Source organism: Lasioglossum baleicum, chromosome 6, assembly GCF_051020765.1.
Source record: "Lasioglossum baleicum chromosome 6, iyLasBale1, whole genome shotgun sequence".
NCBI classification, from domain to species: Eukaryota; Metazoa; Arthropoda; class Insecta; order Hymenoptera; family Halictidae; genus Lasioglossum; species Lasioglossum baleicum.
In genome coordinates this window covers 7,265,701-7,287,348 of record NC_134934.1, presented here as the reverse complement: position 1 = coordinate 7,287,348, position 21,648 = coordinate 7,265,701, and the positions used below count along the sequence as shown (strand labels likewise).

Here is a 21,648-nt window from a genome sequence, read left to right as displayed (position 1 = left end):
ATTTAAAAGACGATGGTACACAATTTACCAATACAAACACCATTTAAAATTCATATTGAAACATTTCTAGCTTTGAAGTTATGAATAAAATTTACTACATAAATTTAATAAACATTTAGCAAATATAATTAATTTTACTTTAATTGAAATTTGCCGGATTTATAAGTTTATTCGTTACTAAATATGAAATACTTATGCAATTTACATTTCAGAAACGAAGAGAATAGAACTTTATCCAAGGATTGCAGTTATATTAGAAAAATTCTGCTTAATTATAAAGTTTCTTAAATTATGGGATATAGGAAGTCATATAATTGAAGTCCACAGAAGTTTCACAAGATTGATTTTATTTTTAGACGAAGTTTTGCGAACATAGAAAATCAACAACGGATCTTTCTATCAACATTATTAAATAAGTACAGTTAAATTATCTTTTTTTTTCATATACTCCACAATACAAAAGTTGAATAAAGTATTTATACAGTTTACAGAAATAAAATAAATTAATGTAATGTTTTTAAATGCGTATATAAAGTAACAAACATGGCTAAATTATTACTGTGGAGAGAGAAGACCGTAGATGTAATAATTCTATGTTCTTCAAATTCGCTCATTGTTTTTTTTTCGTGGGGCCATGTAGAAGGGCAGTGGTAAATGAGACAATTAATCGACTTCTTCGATGGTAGGTCCGCCAGATGCACCGCCAGTGGGAGCTCCACCAGGTGCACCAGGCATACCACCAGGCATTCCACCGGGCATACTGCCACCTTGGTACAATTTCGTGACAATTGGATTGTATATGGTTTCTAACTCCTTTTGCTTGTGTTCGAATTCCTCCTTGTCAGCAAGTTGGTTGGCATCAAGCCACTTGATGGTCTCGTTGCATTTGTCCAGTATCATCTGCTTGTCGCTAGCGCTGATCTTGTCCTTCAATTTCTCGTCTTCCACTGTACTTCTCATGTTGAAGCAGTAAGATTCAAGATTGTTCTTAACAGAAATGCGTTCCTTCTGTTTATCGTCTTCCGTACGATATTTCTCTGCTTCGTTGACCATTCTTTCAATGTCTTCTTTGCTAAGACGGCCCTTGTCGTTGGTGATGGTGATCTTGTTCTCTTTGCCAGTAGACTTGTCCACTGCGGAGACATTTAGGATACCGTTCGCGTCGATGTCAAAGGTGACTTCGATTTGAGGAACACCACGAGGTGCTGGTGGGATTCCGCTGAGCTCGAATTTACCCAAAAGATTGTTGTCCTTCGTCATGGCTCGCTCTCCCTCGTAGACTTGGATCAATACACCGGGTTGGTTATCGGCGTAGGTAGTGAAAGTTTGAGTTTGTTTCGTTGGAATGGTCGTGTTCCTCTTGATGAGAGCAGTCATGACACCGCCAGCAGTTTCAATACCGAGGGACAGAGGTGTAACATCGAGAAGCAGCAAGTCTTGTACGGCTTCAGATTTGTCACCATGCAGGATGGCAGCTTGCACAGCAGCTCCATAAGCTACAGCCTCATCAGGATTGATGGATTTATTCAACTCCTTGCCATTGAAGAAGTCCTGCAACAGCTTCTGAATCTTCGGGATACGGGTGGATCCACCTACCAAGACGATGTCGTGAATTTGAGCCTTGTCCATCTTAGCATCGCGCAGCGATTTCTCTACCGGCTCGAGTGTTCCTCTGAAGAGATCAGCGCAGAGCTCTTCGAAACGAGCCCTTGTGATCGAGGTATAGAAATCAACTCCCTCATAGAGGGAATCGATTTCAATCGTTGCCTGTGTAGATGATGACAAAGTACGCTTCGCGCGCTCACAAGCAGTCCGAAGACGACGGAGAGCACGCTTGTTAGCGGTCAGGTCTTTCTTGTATTTACGCTTGAACTCCTGTACGAAGTGGTTGACCATACGGTTATCAAAATCTTCACCGCCAAGGTGAGTGTCTCCAGCAGTGGACTTGACCTCAAATATGCCATCTTCAATGGTCAAAATCGACACATCAAAAGTGCCGCCACCAAGATCGAAGATTAGGACGTTACGCTCGCCGATGGCTTTCTTGTCCAAGCCGTAAGCAATGGCGGCGGCGGTCGGCTCGTTGATGATACGTAAAACGTTCAAGCCAGAGATGGTACCAGCGTCCTTGGTTGCCTGACGCTGCGAGTCGTTGAAGTAAGCAGGTACAGTGATCACGGCATTCGTGACGGTCTTTCCAAGGTAAGCCTCAGCAGTATCCTTCATCTTTACCAGAACCATTGAACTCACTTCTTCAGGGAAGAAGGTCTTCATCTCTCCTTTGTATTGTACCTTAATCTTCGGCTTGCCATCATCATTTACAATAGTGAAGGGCCAATGTTTCATGTCAGCTTGAACCGTTGTGTCATCGAACCGACGTCCAATAAGACGTTTAGCATCTGAAAAATAGGAAAACAAAATTAGACTACCGAATAACATTTACTTTTCAAATCGATTGTTCCGATATTACTTTACAATATTTCAAATATCGATAGGTCGAGTTTTGCAATAAAATTAGAATTAATACAATCAACATACTAAACTGGAACAATTTAGATACAAAGATACAAAGCTAATAACTTGTATATTGTAAATTCACAGATCAATTATCTCATAACGGAAGTACACTAACGATTAACTCTGCCAGACTAAAGTGGTGTTCAATATGCACCATTTTAAAGTGTTCATTATTGTTTTAAATCGTTAAATTATATTTATTGCTGTTCACATTTTGCGAGCACAAAGTTTGAACACGCAACAAACATTTTCGAGGCTACTCGCTATAGCGACGCTGACCTAATAAGGTACTAAACAGGCGTCCTCTAGGAGCCATGACCCTAACCATAACGCGTGTGAGGTTAACATATATAGAGAGTAGCATTATGGATTGACCTTTCTACCCATTTCCACGCCTACTGCCAATATTCCGAAGCACTTGCGTACATTATCTTTTTGTCTTACGTTCGTTTTTACTTGTATTGAAATAACATGTAAATCGTTGCAAGAAATTCTGCGAGATTTACGTAGAACATATTTCACAGAATGCTTGAATTATACATGAATATTGAAATTACATATTTGCATATTATGCACCTATAATATTCGACAAAGTATCTAAATAAAAATCGAACCATTCTTGTTCTCGTCTATGCAGATTAAAATAAAAGATTTCATTAGTTTAAAATCAAATCAAATATTCGCCGAGAAGTTAATTCATACAGAATTTACAGTACAATATCTGACCACGATTTTCGAAATTAGGAATGACGCTACCACGAAAGTCTTTCTTACAAATGATGATATTCGACAAAATGTCTTCTAAATAAAAGTCGAACAATTCTCATTCTCGTTTATGCAGATTAAAATAAAAGATTTCATTAGTTTTCAAATTGAATGAAATATTCTCGTTGAGAAGTTAATTCGTACAGAATTCCCAGTACAATATCTGACCACGATTTTCGAAGTGAGGCATGACGCTACCGCGGAAGTCTTGCTTACAAGGAAAAGGATAAGATAAGAGAGATAAATGGAAGGGGCGTTTCCTCGGACAGATAGCTATCGATCGGATGAATAATTAGCTTAAAAATGCTTACCGAAGATTGTGTTGTTGGGGTTCATGGCGACTTGGTTTTTGGCGGCATCACCGATTAACCGTTCGGTATCTGTGAACGCCACATAGCTGGGTGTTGTTCGGTTTCCTTGATCATTGGCGATGATTTCCACTTTTCCATGCTGGAAGACACCAACACAGGAGTAGGTGGTGCCAAGATCAATACCAACTGCGGGTGCTTTGTCCATCTTTGCTTTTCTGTAAGAAGAAAACAAAGAAATTCTGTTTAAATAATGAAATCCGAACAACGCTAACGAAGGAAGATCTTTCGGGAGACACAACGCGTCCCGTCCGTTATCGTATTCGTAGAACAGTGTATACCTACACACCTTTTCTTTATACGCTTATACAAATTAGCTTCGTAGGAAAGTGAAGAAGTTCTTCATTCGACGATTCGCAACGTGAGTGAAGAGACCGCACCGCGCTTCCGCGTATATCACTTCTCCAGAGGACGCTTCTAGAATGTTCGTCCCACTCTACCGCCGCAACAGCCAATCAGGAGTCGGCTTCAGGAAATCCCATTGGCGGATCAAATCCAACGGTAGCCATTGGCGAAAGCACGGACTACGTGAATCAACAGGGCTATTTCATCCGATTATCGATCAGCCGAAATATCCTTCAGATAGCATACATATTTCAAATTCGTCCTCCCCCTATTACCATAAAAATAGTTTTACAATCTCACGAATATGTACTTCAAGGATCAGTGAATTTGTCAAATCATTTTTCAGAATGATTTCCGGCCGGAACTCGGAACGGCAGATGACCCGGAAGTACCGAACGTGAGAAAAGTGGAGAAATATCTAATTCTAGAAAGTACCGAACATGGCCACGTGCACCAGCGTTTATGTACATAGTTTACATTTGCATTGGATTCTGGATCGACTGTATTCAAGGACGTACGATTTCATTGACATCCATGACTTTATGGCTTAAGGCTTAACTGATTAATTTCCTACCGAGTTTGCCGAGTTACGAACACGTGCAAAACGGTTCAGCATTTTATCAAACGTGGGTTTTTTAAATTTATGTTTGTACGACATATGTTTATTGGAAAAAGAATATAATTAATGAACGTAACGCTGCTTGAAACAATAAATCTTTTCATTGGAAGCAAGCTAGTTGGACTACAGATATTTATCATAAATATTTGTAATTCAACGAATATATATTTTACGCCATTTCACAGATATAGATAATATAGATTTCATTTTATTTGTTTTCGAAGAACCTGCGTAAAATTTCGTATTCTCTTATTCTGCATGCACGAAATTCGACGATGAACTTGAATTCGTTCTCAAAACTGGATACGTGTGGTAGTATACGTATACATGCATAGGACAAGTCAGCATTTTCACTCTATTGTCTGTACAATAACACGTCAAACGCTCAACAATGTTTCAACACGTTTCAAATGAAATGCAGTTATGGAAAGAGTGTTACTACAGAAACCATAATAGTATATCTGTAACTGCAAGTAACCCGAGCTTCATTGTAGTAAAAATTTGTTGAAATCCAACTTGCGTCACGTATAATGATGCATATATGTATATGTATACAATCGCACGCACACTTTGTGACGTATGAATCATATAAGTACATATATACATGCTTACACGTACCTCGAGGGACTCGAGAGTACCATATTTTCTCGTGATATCATCTCTTAATTTTCATGATTACAAGTATTGCATTTAACTTGTAGCAAAGAGAAAAATTAATATTGCCATTTAGTACGCAATATAGAAATATAATATGTCATATGGTAATTCAAAACTTTTGTATTTCTGAAATTTCACAATTTCGATTGGTTTTGGTAACCTGTACCGATGTAAAAAATTAGGTATTGTTATCGGTGAATCGGACCCTGCACCGGTATAAATAAGATTTACAATAGCATTACTAATTGTATTTACGTGTTACTTTATGTTTTATATTTTTGATGTATTGGTTTCTTTAAAAGTACTGCGTTTGCTTTAGTTTCTGTTATTGTCCTTTTATTATCTGAAAGCAGTGATCAGTTTATAGGTTAGAACATATAGATATTTAGTCAATAATTTTTCTAACGATTCTTTGTTGTCTGTCATCGTCAAATCATACGATTGGACTGTTACGTTCGAGGAAAATGTAGTCAATGCAGCAAAAGACGCTGCAGGAAATCGATGACGATAGCATTGCAGTAAAGTTCTCGAGCTCTACAGAAACTTCCAGTGTGTTCGAGTCCCGAGCACAGTGCAGTTGTAGCCTGCTTGTGCCTTGTGCACAACTGTTCGATATTCGATACGTTGTCTGTCTCATGACATTGATCGCCCGACAATAAATTATTTATTCCATAGTGTCAGTTTGTACAAAGTTCTTATTGTACGTAAATCTAGCCTGTGTGTATATACACTCTATGTACATCCTTCATCAAAGATATAAAAGTCTACATACCATCAGTTTCCTCAAATTAGTTTATGAAAATGTGAATTTGCATAAATATATCTCTGGTTTAGTGATCATATTATTCGTGAATAACTATGCGAAACAATTGGTGTAAGCATTTATTTCCGTTCAATTGACCATCGCGAATGAGCACGCAGAGATGCAAATTTAAATAGATTTTGTTACCACATTTCTTCGATGCTATTATACTTTATTGTATTTTTATTCTTAAATTGGTTATAATGTCTTTTTTGCTGTGCGTTTATTTTGTCATTCTTAGGAAACACTAATTCTTCAACCTTGTAATCATTGTTATAATTGAGTTAATCGAAAAATCCAGAGGATTGCAGTGTCATGATGTAATTATATGCAATATACAAAATTGCCTCGTACATTGTTACTATACACGATTATTGTATTTAAAATGATTTGTGTTTAATATTGTAGCAATTATATATACTTTCATTTTAGTATACATTTCACATTTACAGCATTTACGACAGATTTAATCTTATTTTTATTTCAGTAAACTCTTCAACGAAAATATTAAATTTTTCGTGTGTTTTCGTAAATATTTCGTTATATTATTTTATAGAGATCAATAATTTCATGGTACTTCGTATTTTTTCATAGATTATTAGATTATATATCGTTCGAGTCTTTTTATAACGATTTCTTTGCTGATACAACCAGTGATTGTCGTTTCCCGGCGACGTATGGGTTTTTAGTAGAATTCCTTTGTTTACATTCAGTGTGTTGTCAAAAGAATTGCTTATACACTACAAAAAATCGTCAACGCCATAAAAATATGTACAGTGACAATGTACATATATGTGTAAGTATATGTATACGCATATATATACATATATATATATATATATATATATATATATATATATATATGTACGATATGAAATTGCTAAAATCGTGCAATAAACAAAGAATAAATATTTTATCCTTTAGTGGAAATGTCTTGTGCATGACAAGTTGACAAGCAATGTCATATCAAGTTTACTTTTTCAAGTAAACTGCATTTACTTCGGTGGAAATAACCTTGGAAGTAATCATGGTTGCCTGACGAAAGATCGTTGAAACGTATCTTGATTCAATCCGTTTTTCAAATTCGTCCTTGATTTTGTACTCACATTCCTTATTTTCTAAGTTCGTCACTGTTCTTCCCTAATGTGTTGAAGCGAGTTTGTAGGGTATTTCATATGTGTTTTCAATTTTCTGTCTCGTATATTATATAATGTCGCATAATAACAAAATTATTTTAAAACATTCTAGCGCGTCGCTAATTTTTTTTAGGAAAAATAGACAATTTGATTGATTGAAAGAATTGATTCTAGAAACTTAATTCTGTCAATTAAGAGTTTTTTTTATCTCTCCTCGGTATCTACACATAAGCCCGCTTGTTGTCTGCCTTCCTTTTTTTAAATACTTTACAATTATATACATATATCCGGATGCCGGAAAATCTATAAACTTTTATATGGCTTTATATAAGATCTTCATTATTGTAGTTTGTTTGAATTCAAAGTAATGTTAACAATATATGAACCTTATTTATTTTGACAAAAGCAACCAACAATTTTTTAGTAATTTCTTTAAAATTTTTTTGAAAGTATAAAGTAGTTAGTATAAAGATTATAATAAAATTTGTAGTTGCAAGATTATAGTTTTCAGTTATAGTTTACAAAGTCATTTTTATACGAGTCAATATAGGTCCAATTTCATATTTATTAAAGTTTAATTTAACAAGGTCAAATATCGAATTTTTATTGCCAGCGTCCGCAGCTGCCCGGTATCGCCCTCCCAAGCATCTGCCCGGCAGCTTCTGCTGCTTTGGAGGAAGATACCAGGGCCCTGAGACCGCAGGTTGCACCGCCAGAGTGTATACGCCAGACCCTGAATAGATTACGACCATCCAACGCTATGAGCAACCTCGAGCGGTGTTCGGACAGGATTGGACAGGATACTGAAACTAGCCCCCATCTGCCGTGCCACTTTTGTCTGCGCATCATGTTTAGCCTGGATGTGTTCCAGGAACACACCTAGCATGGAACAGAACCTACATCATCTTTAGCAGGAAACAGAATCCACATGTGTGGCATGGACACCGGCGACATCGTCGGTAGTTGCAGTTTGCAGTGCTCTGACGCCTGACTTTTCCTGTGCTTTCGATTTTTTCAGAAACGCTATAGTGCTGCACCAAGTCGATCGGAAACTAACCTGTTTGTCGTTAGATGTTTCTATCACAGACAACGTATAGAACACAAACAAGATTATGCCGCCACTGGGGGCGAGACGCGCGGGCGGAAGAAGTGGGGGTATTCCTTGAGAATGCCTCCACTGCCTCCGCTCCGATCGAGCTACGAATTGACCATGCCTCATCTGGCAGCACTGGGCAGCACTGCCATGCCTGCTCTAGAACCGATATTTTAATCTTAGATTTAAGATCCCTGCTAGAGTAAAGTAAAACTATTAGTGTACTAAATAAAAATCGATACAGGTTTTTTTTTATATTTTTATTAAGTAAAAAATATACATTTATGCCTGATCACCAAGGGGCATAGATTTGATGATGTCAGAGTTTCCAGGGTCTGTGATAGAAAGGGTACATACCCTGAAGTATTTTCCACAAGCAGTACCTAATTCTATGTTGTTTCCCATATAGTGATGTACACCAGTCTTGGCCAACATGGCATAGTATTCGATCTCAGATTTCCTGTTAAAAGAAAAATGCAAACGTTTATAGAGATTAGTCCATTATTTTATACATAAATTGTCTCTGCACTCACAAGCTGAGACATGAGACTACTCCGTAGAACTCCCATGATGAATATATGAATCATCATTAAAAATATAAAATATAAAATATGATTTTTAAAACTTTTAGATCTGATCTCAAATTTTACTAATCGTTTCATTATTTTGTGGGGAGTACTACATCTCAGTCTCACCGTAGAGGAGGTGTGTTGTTGGCAATGATGACCAATTTCGCTTTGCCTTGACGAAGGGACTTCTGCGTCTGTTTGTAGCCCAGGACACATTTTCCTGACTTCATAACCAAAGCCAATCTGGCGTTGATACCATCCTGGGACTTCTTCTGTTGAATTGAAATAGGATTCATGAAATCATTGTGAAATAACACATCAACGCCTTTCTGCCTCAAAACTAACCCTCAAATTGAAATAAGTAATAAAGCCGATTTGTAGCCGAACTATAAACCAACATGCTTATTCTTTTTCAATGCAAATACATTTGATAATAATTATTACTACATGACATTACGAATAAATAATGGAATTTAACATGTGCTTGGGAAAGTGAATGAAACACGTGCAGTAAACGAAATTATTTACCTGCTTCTTCTTGGCTACCATTTTGCTGCTTAATTATATCTGCGTCTGAAAGGATATTTAGAAATAATTTAGCAACGTTTTTACTTAATTGTGGAATGTATCGGTGTAAAATATTAAAATATTACGATACCTTCTCAGCACGCGTACTGCCACGGATCACGCCGGACGTGAAAGAGTTGGAAATTTCGAGACAAGTTCGTTCGAACTTGAGATCGCCATGAAATATAAAATGTATAGAGGAGGATACTTGGGTTGAGCCAATTGAGCAACTAGAAAGTGTTGCAGCTTCTCATTCGTAGTTGACTTTTATCAGAACTCTGCTTTTATAATGGAATCGAAGATGAAAATATTTATTGGCTCGAACAAACCCTATTCTCCACTGCAAATCAGTAAATTTGTAATAGTTTTATCTTGAAAACTAATGGATAGACTGCGGGATAAGGAAAGAAGATAAAAAATGGCCCATCGTTTTTATAATTCTTCGGCAAAGAATCGATTTTCCCAAAGATCGAGATGTGGTGAATCGATTCAAAAGATCGATATTATCACCCAAAGAATCGATTTTCTGAAGAATCGAATCGGAATCGAACATCCAACTGATCAAACAATGTTGTAAATTGTAAAATAAAACGTAGGACTCGTGTACGAGATTGTCATACAAATTGTTACACTGCCAAAGAGTAGGGCTACAACGAGAGACGGCACTTGGAAAGAAAACCACTTTTCCCCTTTTATTGTATCCCTCTTCTTTGCTATTTATAATTATATATTTATAAACAGATTATTTCAATTTGTTCAAGGAAAAGCACGCAAAAAAGAATACAGTGCTATTCAAAATCATTGAATAAAGTTCTATTTAATTTCAATTGACTGTCATCTTTTTATTTATAATATATATACATACACATATTTCCTGAAGAAAATATAGTGTGTAACTAATAAAAAATAAATGCTAAAAACTCTAAATATACATTCATGCATGGTTATTGGTACCTACAATTCCAAAGAATTGCATTAATTAAGAACGGACATCACTCGATTTGCTTTCTAAAAAGAAAATATGTAAAAAGAGAATTATATTATGAATATAGTACACATAAAATGGTTTACTATACATCATTTTCTTACCTCTAAGAAACTTACTGTTAATCTTTTTGTAAATAATTAGTAAATTATAAATACATTACCTAGCATGAAAGATTAACATTCCACATCCTTCTTGCCCAAATTACTATATTTTCCTTAGGGCAACTGTGTAGGAACAATCAGCCATGATGATTATTGAATGATGACAGTGAAACATCCGCATTTTAAGTTATTGCAACCATGTATTTCTAAAACTGAAAAGTTTTAATACGTGTACATGTATAAAATGCGATGGGACATACGAAGAAATGACTGTCGCATCAATTACAAATTGTTTGTATATTTGACTTTGCTAATAATAATGATAGTAGTAATCTTAATCATTAGAATCTTAATACACCGCATGATGGTTGATGGTCATAATGACATACGGATTGATATAATCGTAACAATAATAGCAATCATAAACTACAGCAATAATAATTATTATAATATTACGAAATCATCACTACCATCTTTGGGAAATAATGTGCAAGACGATCCAAGTAAAGATAATGGATGGAACATATAAAGTAGGCACAAATAAGGAACTGAAAAAAGGGGGATGAAAGGGAGAGCAATGAGATAAGATTCTTGCACAAAATTAATACGCGAATCTGGTTAAGGTAGTAATTAGTATTACTGTTTATAATATTAGAGTTCCTGTGTTATTTGTAAATAACCGTTCATACGTGTAGCCCATTCATTTATTTTCCACACACGCGCGCGCGCATTCAAAAGCTCGCCACCTGTTCTCCGTTCTTTCAGTTTCAGCGTTTTATTAGAAATTTTGTTCTCATTCAAAAGACAGTCTTTCGATGCACTTACCGGACGTCCTCCTCTTTAAAACCTATTCGATACAAATGTACTTTTACTGTGTCTTGTTATATGCGAAGTATATTGCAAACCATCAAAACCTTTTCTTGTAAATCAACTATATACGTCTATCATTCAGAAGGATTTTCATTAAATTTTGTTTTAAGTAGAAAGTTCTGTGAAACGCATGCTTACGATGTTACGAACTTACAAACATGTCACACTCTTCGCGTATATCACGTACCACGTATGTGTATCAGGGTGGACCTTATTTTTTGTCAACGAAATTTTTTCCATGACACCTCTTACAATTGTACCATTGGATGAAAAGACAATTTATACAAAATTCAAAATCTCTCTCTCTCTTTTGAACTACGGGAGGTCTACTAAAGAGCATAAAATATAAAATCACTTACTAAAAATAAGATAGAAAATTACATTCATCCAGAAATTTCTTCACTTTATTTCTCAAAGCTTGAAAATAATTTTGAAAAGATCCATGGAAAGGTGAGAACAATTTTGAATACAACATACGGAGAGGACAACAATTACGAATTGTTGATGAAAAATTAAGAAGAAAACAATCAGTTACAAACTATTCCGAAAAAAACAGAAAATGACACCCATATAAAAGAAATATAATAAACTCTATTTTTTTTTAGAAAATATGTGAAATATTCGAACTGAATTGATGCAAAGAATATTTTAGAATCGAATATAAAGATATGTTTTTTCCCAGTTGTAAAACTACATTTTGTACTATGTGTTGCACTATATGCACATTACGTACGGTATAAGGCATGTGTCATCATTACTTGCGAATAAATAACAAAATTTCTCAGACAAAAATTGTACTATTCAACGCGCGCGAAGTAATAGTTATAATTAGACAGCGGATTTGATGCATTTATGGCAAAAACGAGTGTAATTTAAAACAGTAAAAACATTGGAAGAATTTAAGAATACTGTCACGTTATTTCCAGTCTTTCTATTTCTAATAAAATTTCTATTTCACCCCAGTTTGTTGCAGTCCAGCTAGAGAATTTTTATTTTGCATAAAGATCCGCTGTCTAGTTATAATGCTACGAACTTTGCACAGATTATTGCTCAGCCAATGCTACAATCCTATGCTACACTCGGCCAAGCATAGCTAAGGTCCACCCGAATATCTATACAAATAAATAGATGTCGTCGTGGCGCGCCGATTTGAAAAATTCGAAAATTAATTTCGACGATGCGTTATTGCTATAAATTTGTCGCGTCTCGAATAAACAGAAATCCGAATGCTAATTGGAAACCCTTTAATTCGAAAATTTCTCGATTGCTTGCTACGTTTGATAATAGCGTGTTAACGATAGATACGAATTATATTCGCCTGTCGAGTGTGATACAATATATAATTCATATTTATTTAAAATTTACACCATACTGACACATATAGACTTAAAAAAATGTAATATAAATTCTATTACCGTTACAATGCAAATATCTTGAGAAATCTCCTTGGATTCCACGTCGAACAGTTCAAACTAAAATCAGCTTTAGCAGACAGTTCTGTGAAAAACGTCCATACGTCATGTGAACGTAAACGTACAACGGTGTACATGCAATTATGCGGTATGTACCCGTTCGAATGAATTAATCGTTCGGAGCGCTGACAACCTCTTTGAGCACATTACAATTTGTTCCTATGCTCTATAGTAGTTACAAGTGACGTAATTCAAATGTAATCAGTCATAATATGTATATGTATATCGATCAACAGAAGTGTTCTATTACTAGCAAATTTTTCTGTCAAGTTTCTCATTACACAAAATAACGACCTCGCGGGATGAATAATATAATATGTATATATATATATATGTCGACTCGCGTACGATCGAATGTATAAAAAGGTAGGAAGAGGAAGACCATCCTTTTCCTGTGCGCATTGCCTTATTAAGTTATAAATTCTTTATAAAAGCCAAAGGCGCTCCTGCGGTCGCCTATTGTTAATTGTCAAGAATAAACGACGCCATGACTAACGATACAAGCATACACCGCAAAGTAGAGAGTGTAAAACAATCTTAAGATACTATTATCTGTAAATACCTTAAAAATAAAAATGTTTTTTCTTGTCACTGTCCTGCTACAAAAGTCTCAATAAAAATTTCATTACTTCCCCCGCGTGATACGCGACTCGACGTCGTGTATCTTATCGTCGTGCATCATCATCGCCGTGATCTCGAGTCGCAGGAATCAACGTACACGTCCCCTTTCCTATCGAGAACTATACAATTCGTAACATTAGCAGCTACTTTGCTTATTATTAATTTTAATTATACCATTTCCAATTCACTGCTACCTCCGCAATGCTTTATTCTCGAAACAAACAAAGTTACTCTACCGTTCAGAAGACTTCCATAACGCAAATATTCGAGCCCTAACATACGTAATTATACTTAACTGTATATATGAAGTAATCGCTTATAAGCAAGTAGTTATTGCATCGAACATACTTATAGGAAAGAAAAATATAACATTCAATTGAATTTAATTTAAAAAAACAACGTATTTTGGGTACTTACATACTCCATCTCTCTCTCACTCACTCTCTCACAGACGCACACAACGACGTACGCACGCACACACACGCAACACATACACGCGCGCGCGATTTTGCTCTCTCTTTCTTTCTGTGTGTCTCTCTATAGTTCCACCTTCGGCGCAAAAACGCAAACACTCACTCATACTGCAATTTTGCTCGCGTATCTGCACTTGGATCTATCAAAACATTTTACGTAGTCTCAGTTATCATAAAAAAGTTTAACTACTCATTAAAAACTTATTTTGGAAGGTCTTCGTGTTTGTACAGATCAAAGCATCGATATTACACAATGTCTTGCATCTACGACAATAGTATGGTATAATAATGATACTGTTTTGAATCGTTAATGTTGGCTACTCCGTACGTACATTCGAAGGAATTACTGTACTGCAGGACAGATTCGAATTCACTACGATCGGCGTGTAATCGTTTCTGGATATCTATCATTGAACGCTTTTTCTCGAAATTGACCGGCCTTCCAATGTGTAAGGTAGGGTTCCCGCAATGTTCTAAGTACCGAAACAATGACGAAACGATAACGAACCTTATTACAAAAGTGCCAAGGGAATTTTTGTGCATACTCGTTCGTTCCTACTTACTTTCTTCTACGAAACGGGACCACCGGTACGAGGAAGGAACCATTTTTTCTTTATGAAAAAAAATCTGTGCTCTTTCATACGCTAAGCCGTATCACGAAAGGTGTACGGTTAAAAAAGCACAGAAATTTCTTTACAAGAAGATTTACAAATGCTAGTGTCCCTTGCGTTCTCTGTAAGAACTGTCGGAGCTGTTGCCGAGGTTTCTTAGCGTAGCCTTCGTTTCTATCAATTATTGATGTGCAATTACTCGAGCAAAAATGTTGATACTGATCATAAAGGTCTTGTTCAGAGAAACAACGATGGTCGTGGCGATAATAATGTCGATGACGATGGCGATGATGGTGATGATGATGGTGTCGGGATCGGTGATGATGATGATGACGGTGGTGGTGGTGGTAATGGTGATGGTGGTGGTGGTTGTGGTGGTGATGACCTTGCCGATGTCGATGGCGATGATGGTGACGGTAACGATGACGATGACGATGATGACAACGACGATTGTAAGAAAATTGAGAATGACACTGATTATTATTAATAGTATTATTATTAATATTATTATTAATATTATTATTAATATTATTATTAGTATTATTATTATTATGCCGACTACGCTGAACAAATTTTTTCTCCCCCATGGCGTTGTTTAATCTTGGCAGTGAGAAACGAGTTAACATGAATATCGAAAATGCAGATCTTGATACACGCGGCGATTGGTTTTCTGTTTTCGTTATACGCGTCGGTAATTTTACGGCCAGATCTGGCCTCATTCGGGATCACCAGTTAGCCATGCCAGGTTTATTCAATGTCATGAAGTAAATCTGACACGAACTTCCGCCTTTTGCTGACGAGAAAAATACCTGGAACCAAGAATGTAAAATGAGTAACTGTTTCTTTCAAAATACATATACAAGAATTCAGTATACATGGTACACATGGTGTTCAAATAAAAGCTTACAACAACAGTTGCAGGGTATGAACTGCACAATAGATGTCAGTAAAAAAATTTCGAGAACAGTTTGATTTCATGGCGAAATCGAGGTCACCTCGGGTTTTACAAATGGGAACATATATTTCTTTTTTTACCATATTTAGAAGGCATCAAGTCGAATTCAAAACACATATTACATGATATTTTTGCTACCATAATCAAATAATGTCTTAAAGTCGACTACAACGAAAATATTTCACATTTCCACTACTGTAAATCGAGTAATGTGTTAGTAAAAATATCATGTAGTATGTGTTTTGAATTCTTTATGTATGGTAAAAACAAAAATATGTGTTCCTATTTGTAAAAACCAAGGTGACCTCGATTTCGCCATGAAAACAAACTATTTTCGAAATTTTTTTACTGATATCTATTGTGCACTCCACACCCTGCAACTCTTGTTGTAAACTTTTTTTGTCAGACGACTGCAAGTGAAAAATACCCTTTATATTGGAAAAATTAACAAACAGGGTAATGAAAAATTGAGAGGGAACATCAGTGCAACAGCGAAGGAATGATTTTCAAAGGCTTGTTCCATAGTAAATAAAAAGTATATTTAATGCTCGGTAGTTTTAGTGGTAAGTAAGAAGAACTTTCTAACAGTAAACCCTGAAGTGCATACGAACCTTATCATTACGCTCGCAAAGGAACTTGAGCCGTTGAGCTTTCTTGTGCATGAATACACCATCGAGGTGACCACTTTCTACGCTCCTAATCTCAATCGCCTTATTGCCCCAGCCCATTATTTGTCCCGTGCCTATGTAGGCAACACTCGTGGGCATTTCACCCCACTGAAGAACCATTGTTTTGGAAACTCTACCATAAGTGTTGACATATACACCTTCGTTATCGTAACACAATAGCAACTGCATGCCATTGCTGTTTGGTAACGCAACGATGCAGTGTGGACAAATAGGTCCCTGAGTCTATAAACAAAATGGAATATCAATAAAATCATACGTTAGTCAATACAATTGAATACGAGTTATTGAAATATGCCAATGACATTTAAGTATAATTAACCCTTTCACTGGACGAGATATCTCGTCCCCATGATTTCATCCTCTATTTATCATCTTTAAGCAATTTCCACCAACGATGGCATGCCTTAAAAATCGATTACTTGTGTCAAATTTTTAAATAAAACATATCAATAATAAACATACACGAAATATCTCGTCCATAGCATCGTTTCTTCGACATCGTGGAAGCGAGATATCTCGACCACGGTAATGAAAGGGTTGAGGGTGTAGATCTGGCTCGAGCGAGAGATTGCAAGGGTCCGGCGCCGGACCCTTGCAATCTCGTGTACGTACACAGTGTCTAGCGGTGTTGAGTGTGCCAGCACACTCTCGCTAGAGCCGGATCTACACCTTTAAATGTGAAATCTAAATGGAACAGTTTAATTTAGTTAAATTATGTAAGCTTCAGAACAAGTGACATTGAGCTCTAATTGTTTGCGAATGATATATGAAATAAAACTGCTCTTACGTGTTTTGGCAAATAAATATCATAAACCGTAGCCGAGTCCAAGTCGACGGCATGAAAACCATCAGCGCTGCCATAAATCACTTTCAATCTTGTGCCCTCTTCTATGGTAAGGTCGACGAGAAGCGGTCTGTGCGCGAGGTCACCGAACGATTTAAACGCCATAAATTTATGATAAGGCTTCGGCGCCCAGGCATAAATTTCTATGGAATCCTTCAGCGCAATCACGAGGAACTTTATTCTCTCGTATTTAACTATTTTGAAATGCACCGCTCCTTGAAGATCGCCGACATTGATCCATCCATTGCGCCGTTCTACTTGCTGGAATACAGAAATCAAGAATATTTAACAAATAAATCTAATAAATCACTGATGATTGTACATTGTACAGTCCCTCGCCGAAAAATTAGGGTGACTCACAATTTTTAACGTATTTCGCGTTTTCAGTAAACTTGAATGGCCTGAACGAAATGTAATTACTTAATTACTTTAATTGTTTAATATTATTAACTATTGAGGTATTGCATACAGGTATATATACAGGGTGTCCCAAAAATGTAGTACTTCCTTGAAAGAGTTGATTTCTGAGTTCATTTGAATTTTTCGACCACGGACTATAGATGACAAAATAGAAGTCTTACGTCGCTGTGCCCGTCGGTTCGTAGAATCTTACTCTTCAGCCAGGAAAGATAATATACCCGTACTCGATTCTTCTTTCCGCTAATTGTAACCAAAATGTTCTGACCTTCCAGAACTTCCATTTGTTGAAACCGTCTTCTGCTTATCAACTGATACACTTTACCCTGACCACTTCGATCTAGCAGCATAAGGCCATTCTCGGTACCAATTAATAGATTTACTCCTGTGGAAATTAAAGTGCATCGAATCGTGAAATATTTTGGTGGACAAGCCAAAAGATGAAGAAATACATGTCTATGACGAAGGCTGGATAACTTAACATGTTCATAAGTGTCTAAGCTCTTCGGCTAAGTAGATTATACTACGCTGTTCTACAAATTTTTAAGAGGCTTCAAGGTTCATTTTATTTACTGAGCTCGTTGTCTTCAGACACGCATGAAGTATTAAGTTTCTATTCTAAATCTTCATAATCTACTATTATTGTATATGTCCTTCATGATCTACTATTATACAGGGTGGTTGACCAGATATTACCACCTCGATTTTCGTCATTATTATTATTCGTAGCGAAGAATGTTTCTATAAAGTTGAATGGTACTTTGGTGTTGTGAGTTTTTTTGTAGGTGGACGCGTAGAAGAGATATGAAGGACATCAGTATTTTCAACAATCATTACTTTCTCGATTCAGAAAATATTGTGATGTAAACGGTCGCCACATTGAACCTTTTCTGTGAATAAAATCATTACAATATTATTAAGAGAGTCGTGATTTCATAACAACACTAAAATTAAAATATGTCCTTAACTAATGGTTTTTCGATATTAATAGGTTAATACTTTTCTTGTAGAGAATCTTCATCGGTTGGTGCAGGAAAAAACATACGATACCATTTTAAAAAATGCTGATGACCTTCATATCTCTTCTACGCATTCCCCTACAAAAAACTCACAACATCCAAGTATGCAACTCTCGAAACCATTCGACCTTATATAAACATTCTTCGGTACGAACAATAATACAGCACTGTCCCATTCTAAGTCAATTCTCGGTTCTGTGTTGTGACCTAGATCGAAACAGGACAGCGAAGCTCGAGAGGCTTCGGTTACCGAGAAGTATAAACATAACTAATCCAATAACAAATCTTCTTTATTTTTAATTACTTTTTTATGGGACTTTGCCTAACATATTCGTGGCATTTTTATAATGCAAATGATACCAAATATGATATAATTCCAATTATATTTACTTGTATAATGAACGATGAAAGTTTTCGCCGAAAAGGACAGCGTATGAGAAAGACAGAGACGCGGGGAGTCGCTGTTCTTCCTTGCGTCCGAAACATTCATCGTTAATTACACAAGTAAATATCATCGGAATTATGTCATATTTGGTATCATTTTTATTAAAAAAAATGCCACGAATATGTTGGTCAAAGTCCCATAAAAAAATAATGAAAAATAAAGAAGTTTTTTAATTGGATTAGTAGTGATTCACATCGATATACCAGACCCGGTATCGGGTTACGTGGCATGTTTACACTGCTTGGCGACAGAGGAAGCTCGAGCCTCGCGGCCCCTCGCGGGGTATGCCCCTCAGTGGAATGGTTAGGCAAAGGGACATAGAAACGTGTTCTCCGCCGGTCTTAGAATGGCACATTACTGTAATGATGAAAATCGAGGTGGTAATATCTGGCGAACCACCTAGTATATGATCAACTATTATACAGGGTGTTTCCGAAATCGTGGTACAACCGGCAAGGGGATGATTCCTCGCATAAAATCTAGTCTAAAATAAGAAATATAGTGTTTTCATAGAGGAATCATCCTCTTGCCGGTTGTACCACGATTTCGCAAACATCCTGTATAATGATCCATAGGTTTTCATAGTGTGCCTACCCCACAGAGCAGCGCAGAGTATCTCGCTGTTGAATCGTTTTTTGTATTTGCGAATCTCGGGTGTGTCCGATGTAAGATCGTGGCTGGTCGGTGTCACGTTAACATTCACGTGGGACTCCCTCCTGGCTGGTCCAGCACCGAATCCGAATGTCAGGAATGATCTCTGCTTCTGTTGGAGCGCAAATGGGGGTGCTGATTTAACCGCTTGCCGATACTGCAACGAAAAATGACTCTCAGTCTCGCGTATGGGCGTCCAACGACAGAAATTAGGCTACCGAGGATGGTGTGTATGTTACTGTAAAAACCAACAATACGAAACAAACAGAGTGCTGGTAACCATGATAGACAGCAGACAGTAAAATCAAGAAGAAATTAAGAGATAAATGAAGAATGTATATGTAATGAAGTTGTCGCATGCAGCACGAGAAGTAGAAACAGAATCGAACACGAGTCAACTGTAAACAAACTAGAACATAATTTTTACACAACAATGAAAATCATACATATATATTATCACAAACAAATGTTACACGAACAGAAAACTTTGGTACGGGACTACACGAACCGGGTGCAATAGAGACAAAACAGAATCACACAAGCTGAAGCACAACATATTCTTTCAATCTAAGAATCTAGGAAAAATCTTCGAAAGATCGACAGTCACGTATGGTTCTCCTCTATGGGGTGCACCGATGAATCAATCATTCTAATAATTAGAAACTCTTTTGAAATAAAACCACTTTACAAAGGAACACGTTGCAGACGGTAACCTTAGTTCACAAAGTTGTTAAAATATTCAAATTGTTCAAAATTTCAGAGGCGTTAAAAATTGATTTATTTCACCGTACGGAAGTATCTGAACAAGCAATGTTATCACACGTGATGAAAATGAACAACAAATTAACGCCTCCCGTCCACAATGCGTTTAATGTTAATGACTGGAATGTATGGATAGAATGATAGATAATTATTCGTCGGTGCATCCAGTGTTAATAAACGAATTCGACCAGGAATATCTCGTGAGATTGATTTTCCTCCTCCCACTCGGTGGATAAGTAAGAAAAGTCCAAAACGAGGTAGTACACAGTGTAAATCCAATAAAAGGTGTGATCTCGATCGTGCAGGGAAGTTCGTTCACTGCGTGATACCAAAAACAAAAGAGCCCAGAAACCAAAAGTAAAGGTAGCATAACAGGAAGTCGACATTCCTCGCGGCATTACTCGAACGTTTAGTAAAAGTTAAATAGAGAGAGAGAGAGAGAGAGACAGAGAGTGAGATAGAGAGAGAGAGAAAGAAAGAAACAAAAGAAAAGAAGGGTCTGTTGTGCGGCTTGTTCGTTAATATTATTTCTTTTGTTTGTTTTTGTTCGTCTGTATATATCAGGAACATTCTCATAAGAGGAGATAGAAGCGACACTGAAGTATAAATGGATAAATGAATACTTACATTGCAATTAGTATTGGGATTGGGATGGTCAGTAGATAGGGCCCTGCCCTTCGGATTAGAGCTCCCACGTGTCCCACAACACACAACAGAATCCTGAATTAGTCACGCTGACAAACGCATTGTGACCGCTTGCGCGGATTCTCGCGATATACAGGGAGACGCGATGCGTAAACTATTCGCAATGTTTCTATACCGAAGAAGACGTTTTGTCAAGATATGTACGATCTACACCCTAGCAATCATTTTCCGAGTATGGCAATCGATTTTGTCATGGACGGGTCGAAGAAGAGTTCAACTTGATTCGTGGAAGTTTCATAAACAAACGTTACTGCTCTTTCCGAAATCAATTCTTCTAGTGTCGAGATCCACAAATATCACAAATTACCATTTTTAAACATTTTTAATTCTCTTATTTATACCAATAGTTATCGTTCCTCTATTGCTACTTTTGATCCCAGATGAACTAGCTGACGACCAATATAATTACACCCGTAAAAGCTCCTTTTCGATATTCAAAATGGTTTCGATATGTTTCTGAACCCCACACGTCTCCTCAATACTTGTTACCTGTTGAGGAAACTACCTGTACGTGAGACATGGATAATCATCATCAAAGACTCGACGATTCTTGGCAAACCATTAATTTCTCTTTAGATTAACGACAC

At 36.7% G+C, this 21,648-nt stretch overlaps 3 protein-coding genes across 17 annotated transcripts in view; all 3 read right to left on the bottom strand.

The window, feature by feature from the left end:
- Positions 1 to 330: 330 nt before the first annotated feature.
- Hsc70-4 (heat shock protein cognate 4) lies at positions 331 to 4,098 on the bottom strand. Its single transcript, XM_076426114.1, has 3 exons — positions 3,940 to 4,098; positions 3,594 to 3,808; positions 331 to 2,399 (listed from the first exon to the last, which is right to left on the bottom strand). The coding sequence occupies exons 2-3, from the start codon at positions 3,796 to 3,798 to the stop codon at positions 664 to 666; spliced, it is 1,941 nt and encodes a 646-aa protein (XP_076282229.1). The 5' UTR covers positions 3,799 to 3,808; positions 3,940 to 4,098; the 3' UTR covers positions 331 to 663.
- A 4,470-nt stretch (positions 4,099 to 8,568) lies between these two features.
- On the bottom strand, positions 8,569 to 9,641 carry LOC143209860 (large ribosomal subunit protein eL30-like). Its single transcript, XM_076426115.1, has 4 exons — positions 9,530 to 9,641; positions 9,400 to 9,444; positions 8,998 to 9,143; positions 8,569 to 8,762 (listed from the first exon to the last, which is right to left on the bottom strand). The coding sequence occupies exons 2-4, from the start codon at positions 9,418 to 9,420 to the stop codon at positions 8,585 to 8,587; spliced, it is 345 nt and encodes a 114-aa protein (XP_076282230.1). The 5' UTR covers positions 9,421 to 9,444; positions 9,530 to 9,641; the 3' UTR covers positions 8,569 to 8,584.
- Positions 9,642 to 10,805: 1,164 nt separating this feature from the next.
- Positions 10,806 to 21,648, bottom strand: part of Msn (serine/threonine-protein kinase msn) — a 59,814-nt gene continuing 48,971 nt past the window's right edge. For 9 of the 15 annotated variants that reach the window (XM_076426097.1, XM_076426096.1, XM_076426101.1 and 6 more), the window contains 5 exons: positions 19,538 to 19,751; positions 17,644 to 17,864; positions 17,006 to 17,323; positions 16,141 to 16,440; positions 14,583 to 15,383 (listed from right to left, as the gene is read on the bottom strand). In XM_076426097.1, coding sequence (XP_076282212.1) covers positions 15,300 to 15,383; positions 16,141 to 16,440; positions 17,006 to 17,323; positions 17,644 to 17,864; positions 19,538 to 19,751 — 1,137 coding nt within the window. In that variant the 3' untranslated portion in view covers positions 14,583 to 15,299. Of the gene's footprint in view, positions 15,384 to 16,140; positions 16,441 to 17,005; positions 17,324 to 17,643; positions 17,865 to 19,537; positions 19,752 to 21,648 lie in introns of all 15 variants that reach the window. The other 6 variants (XM_076426108.1, XM_076426109.1, XM_076426111.1 and 3 more) reach the window with 3 other exon arrangements.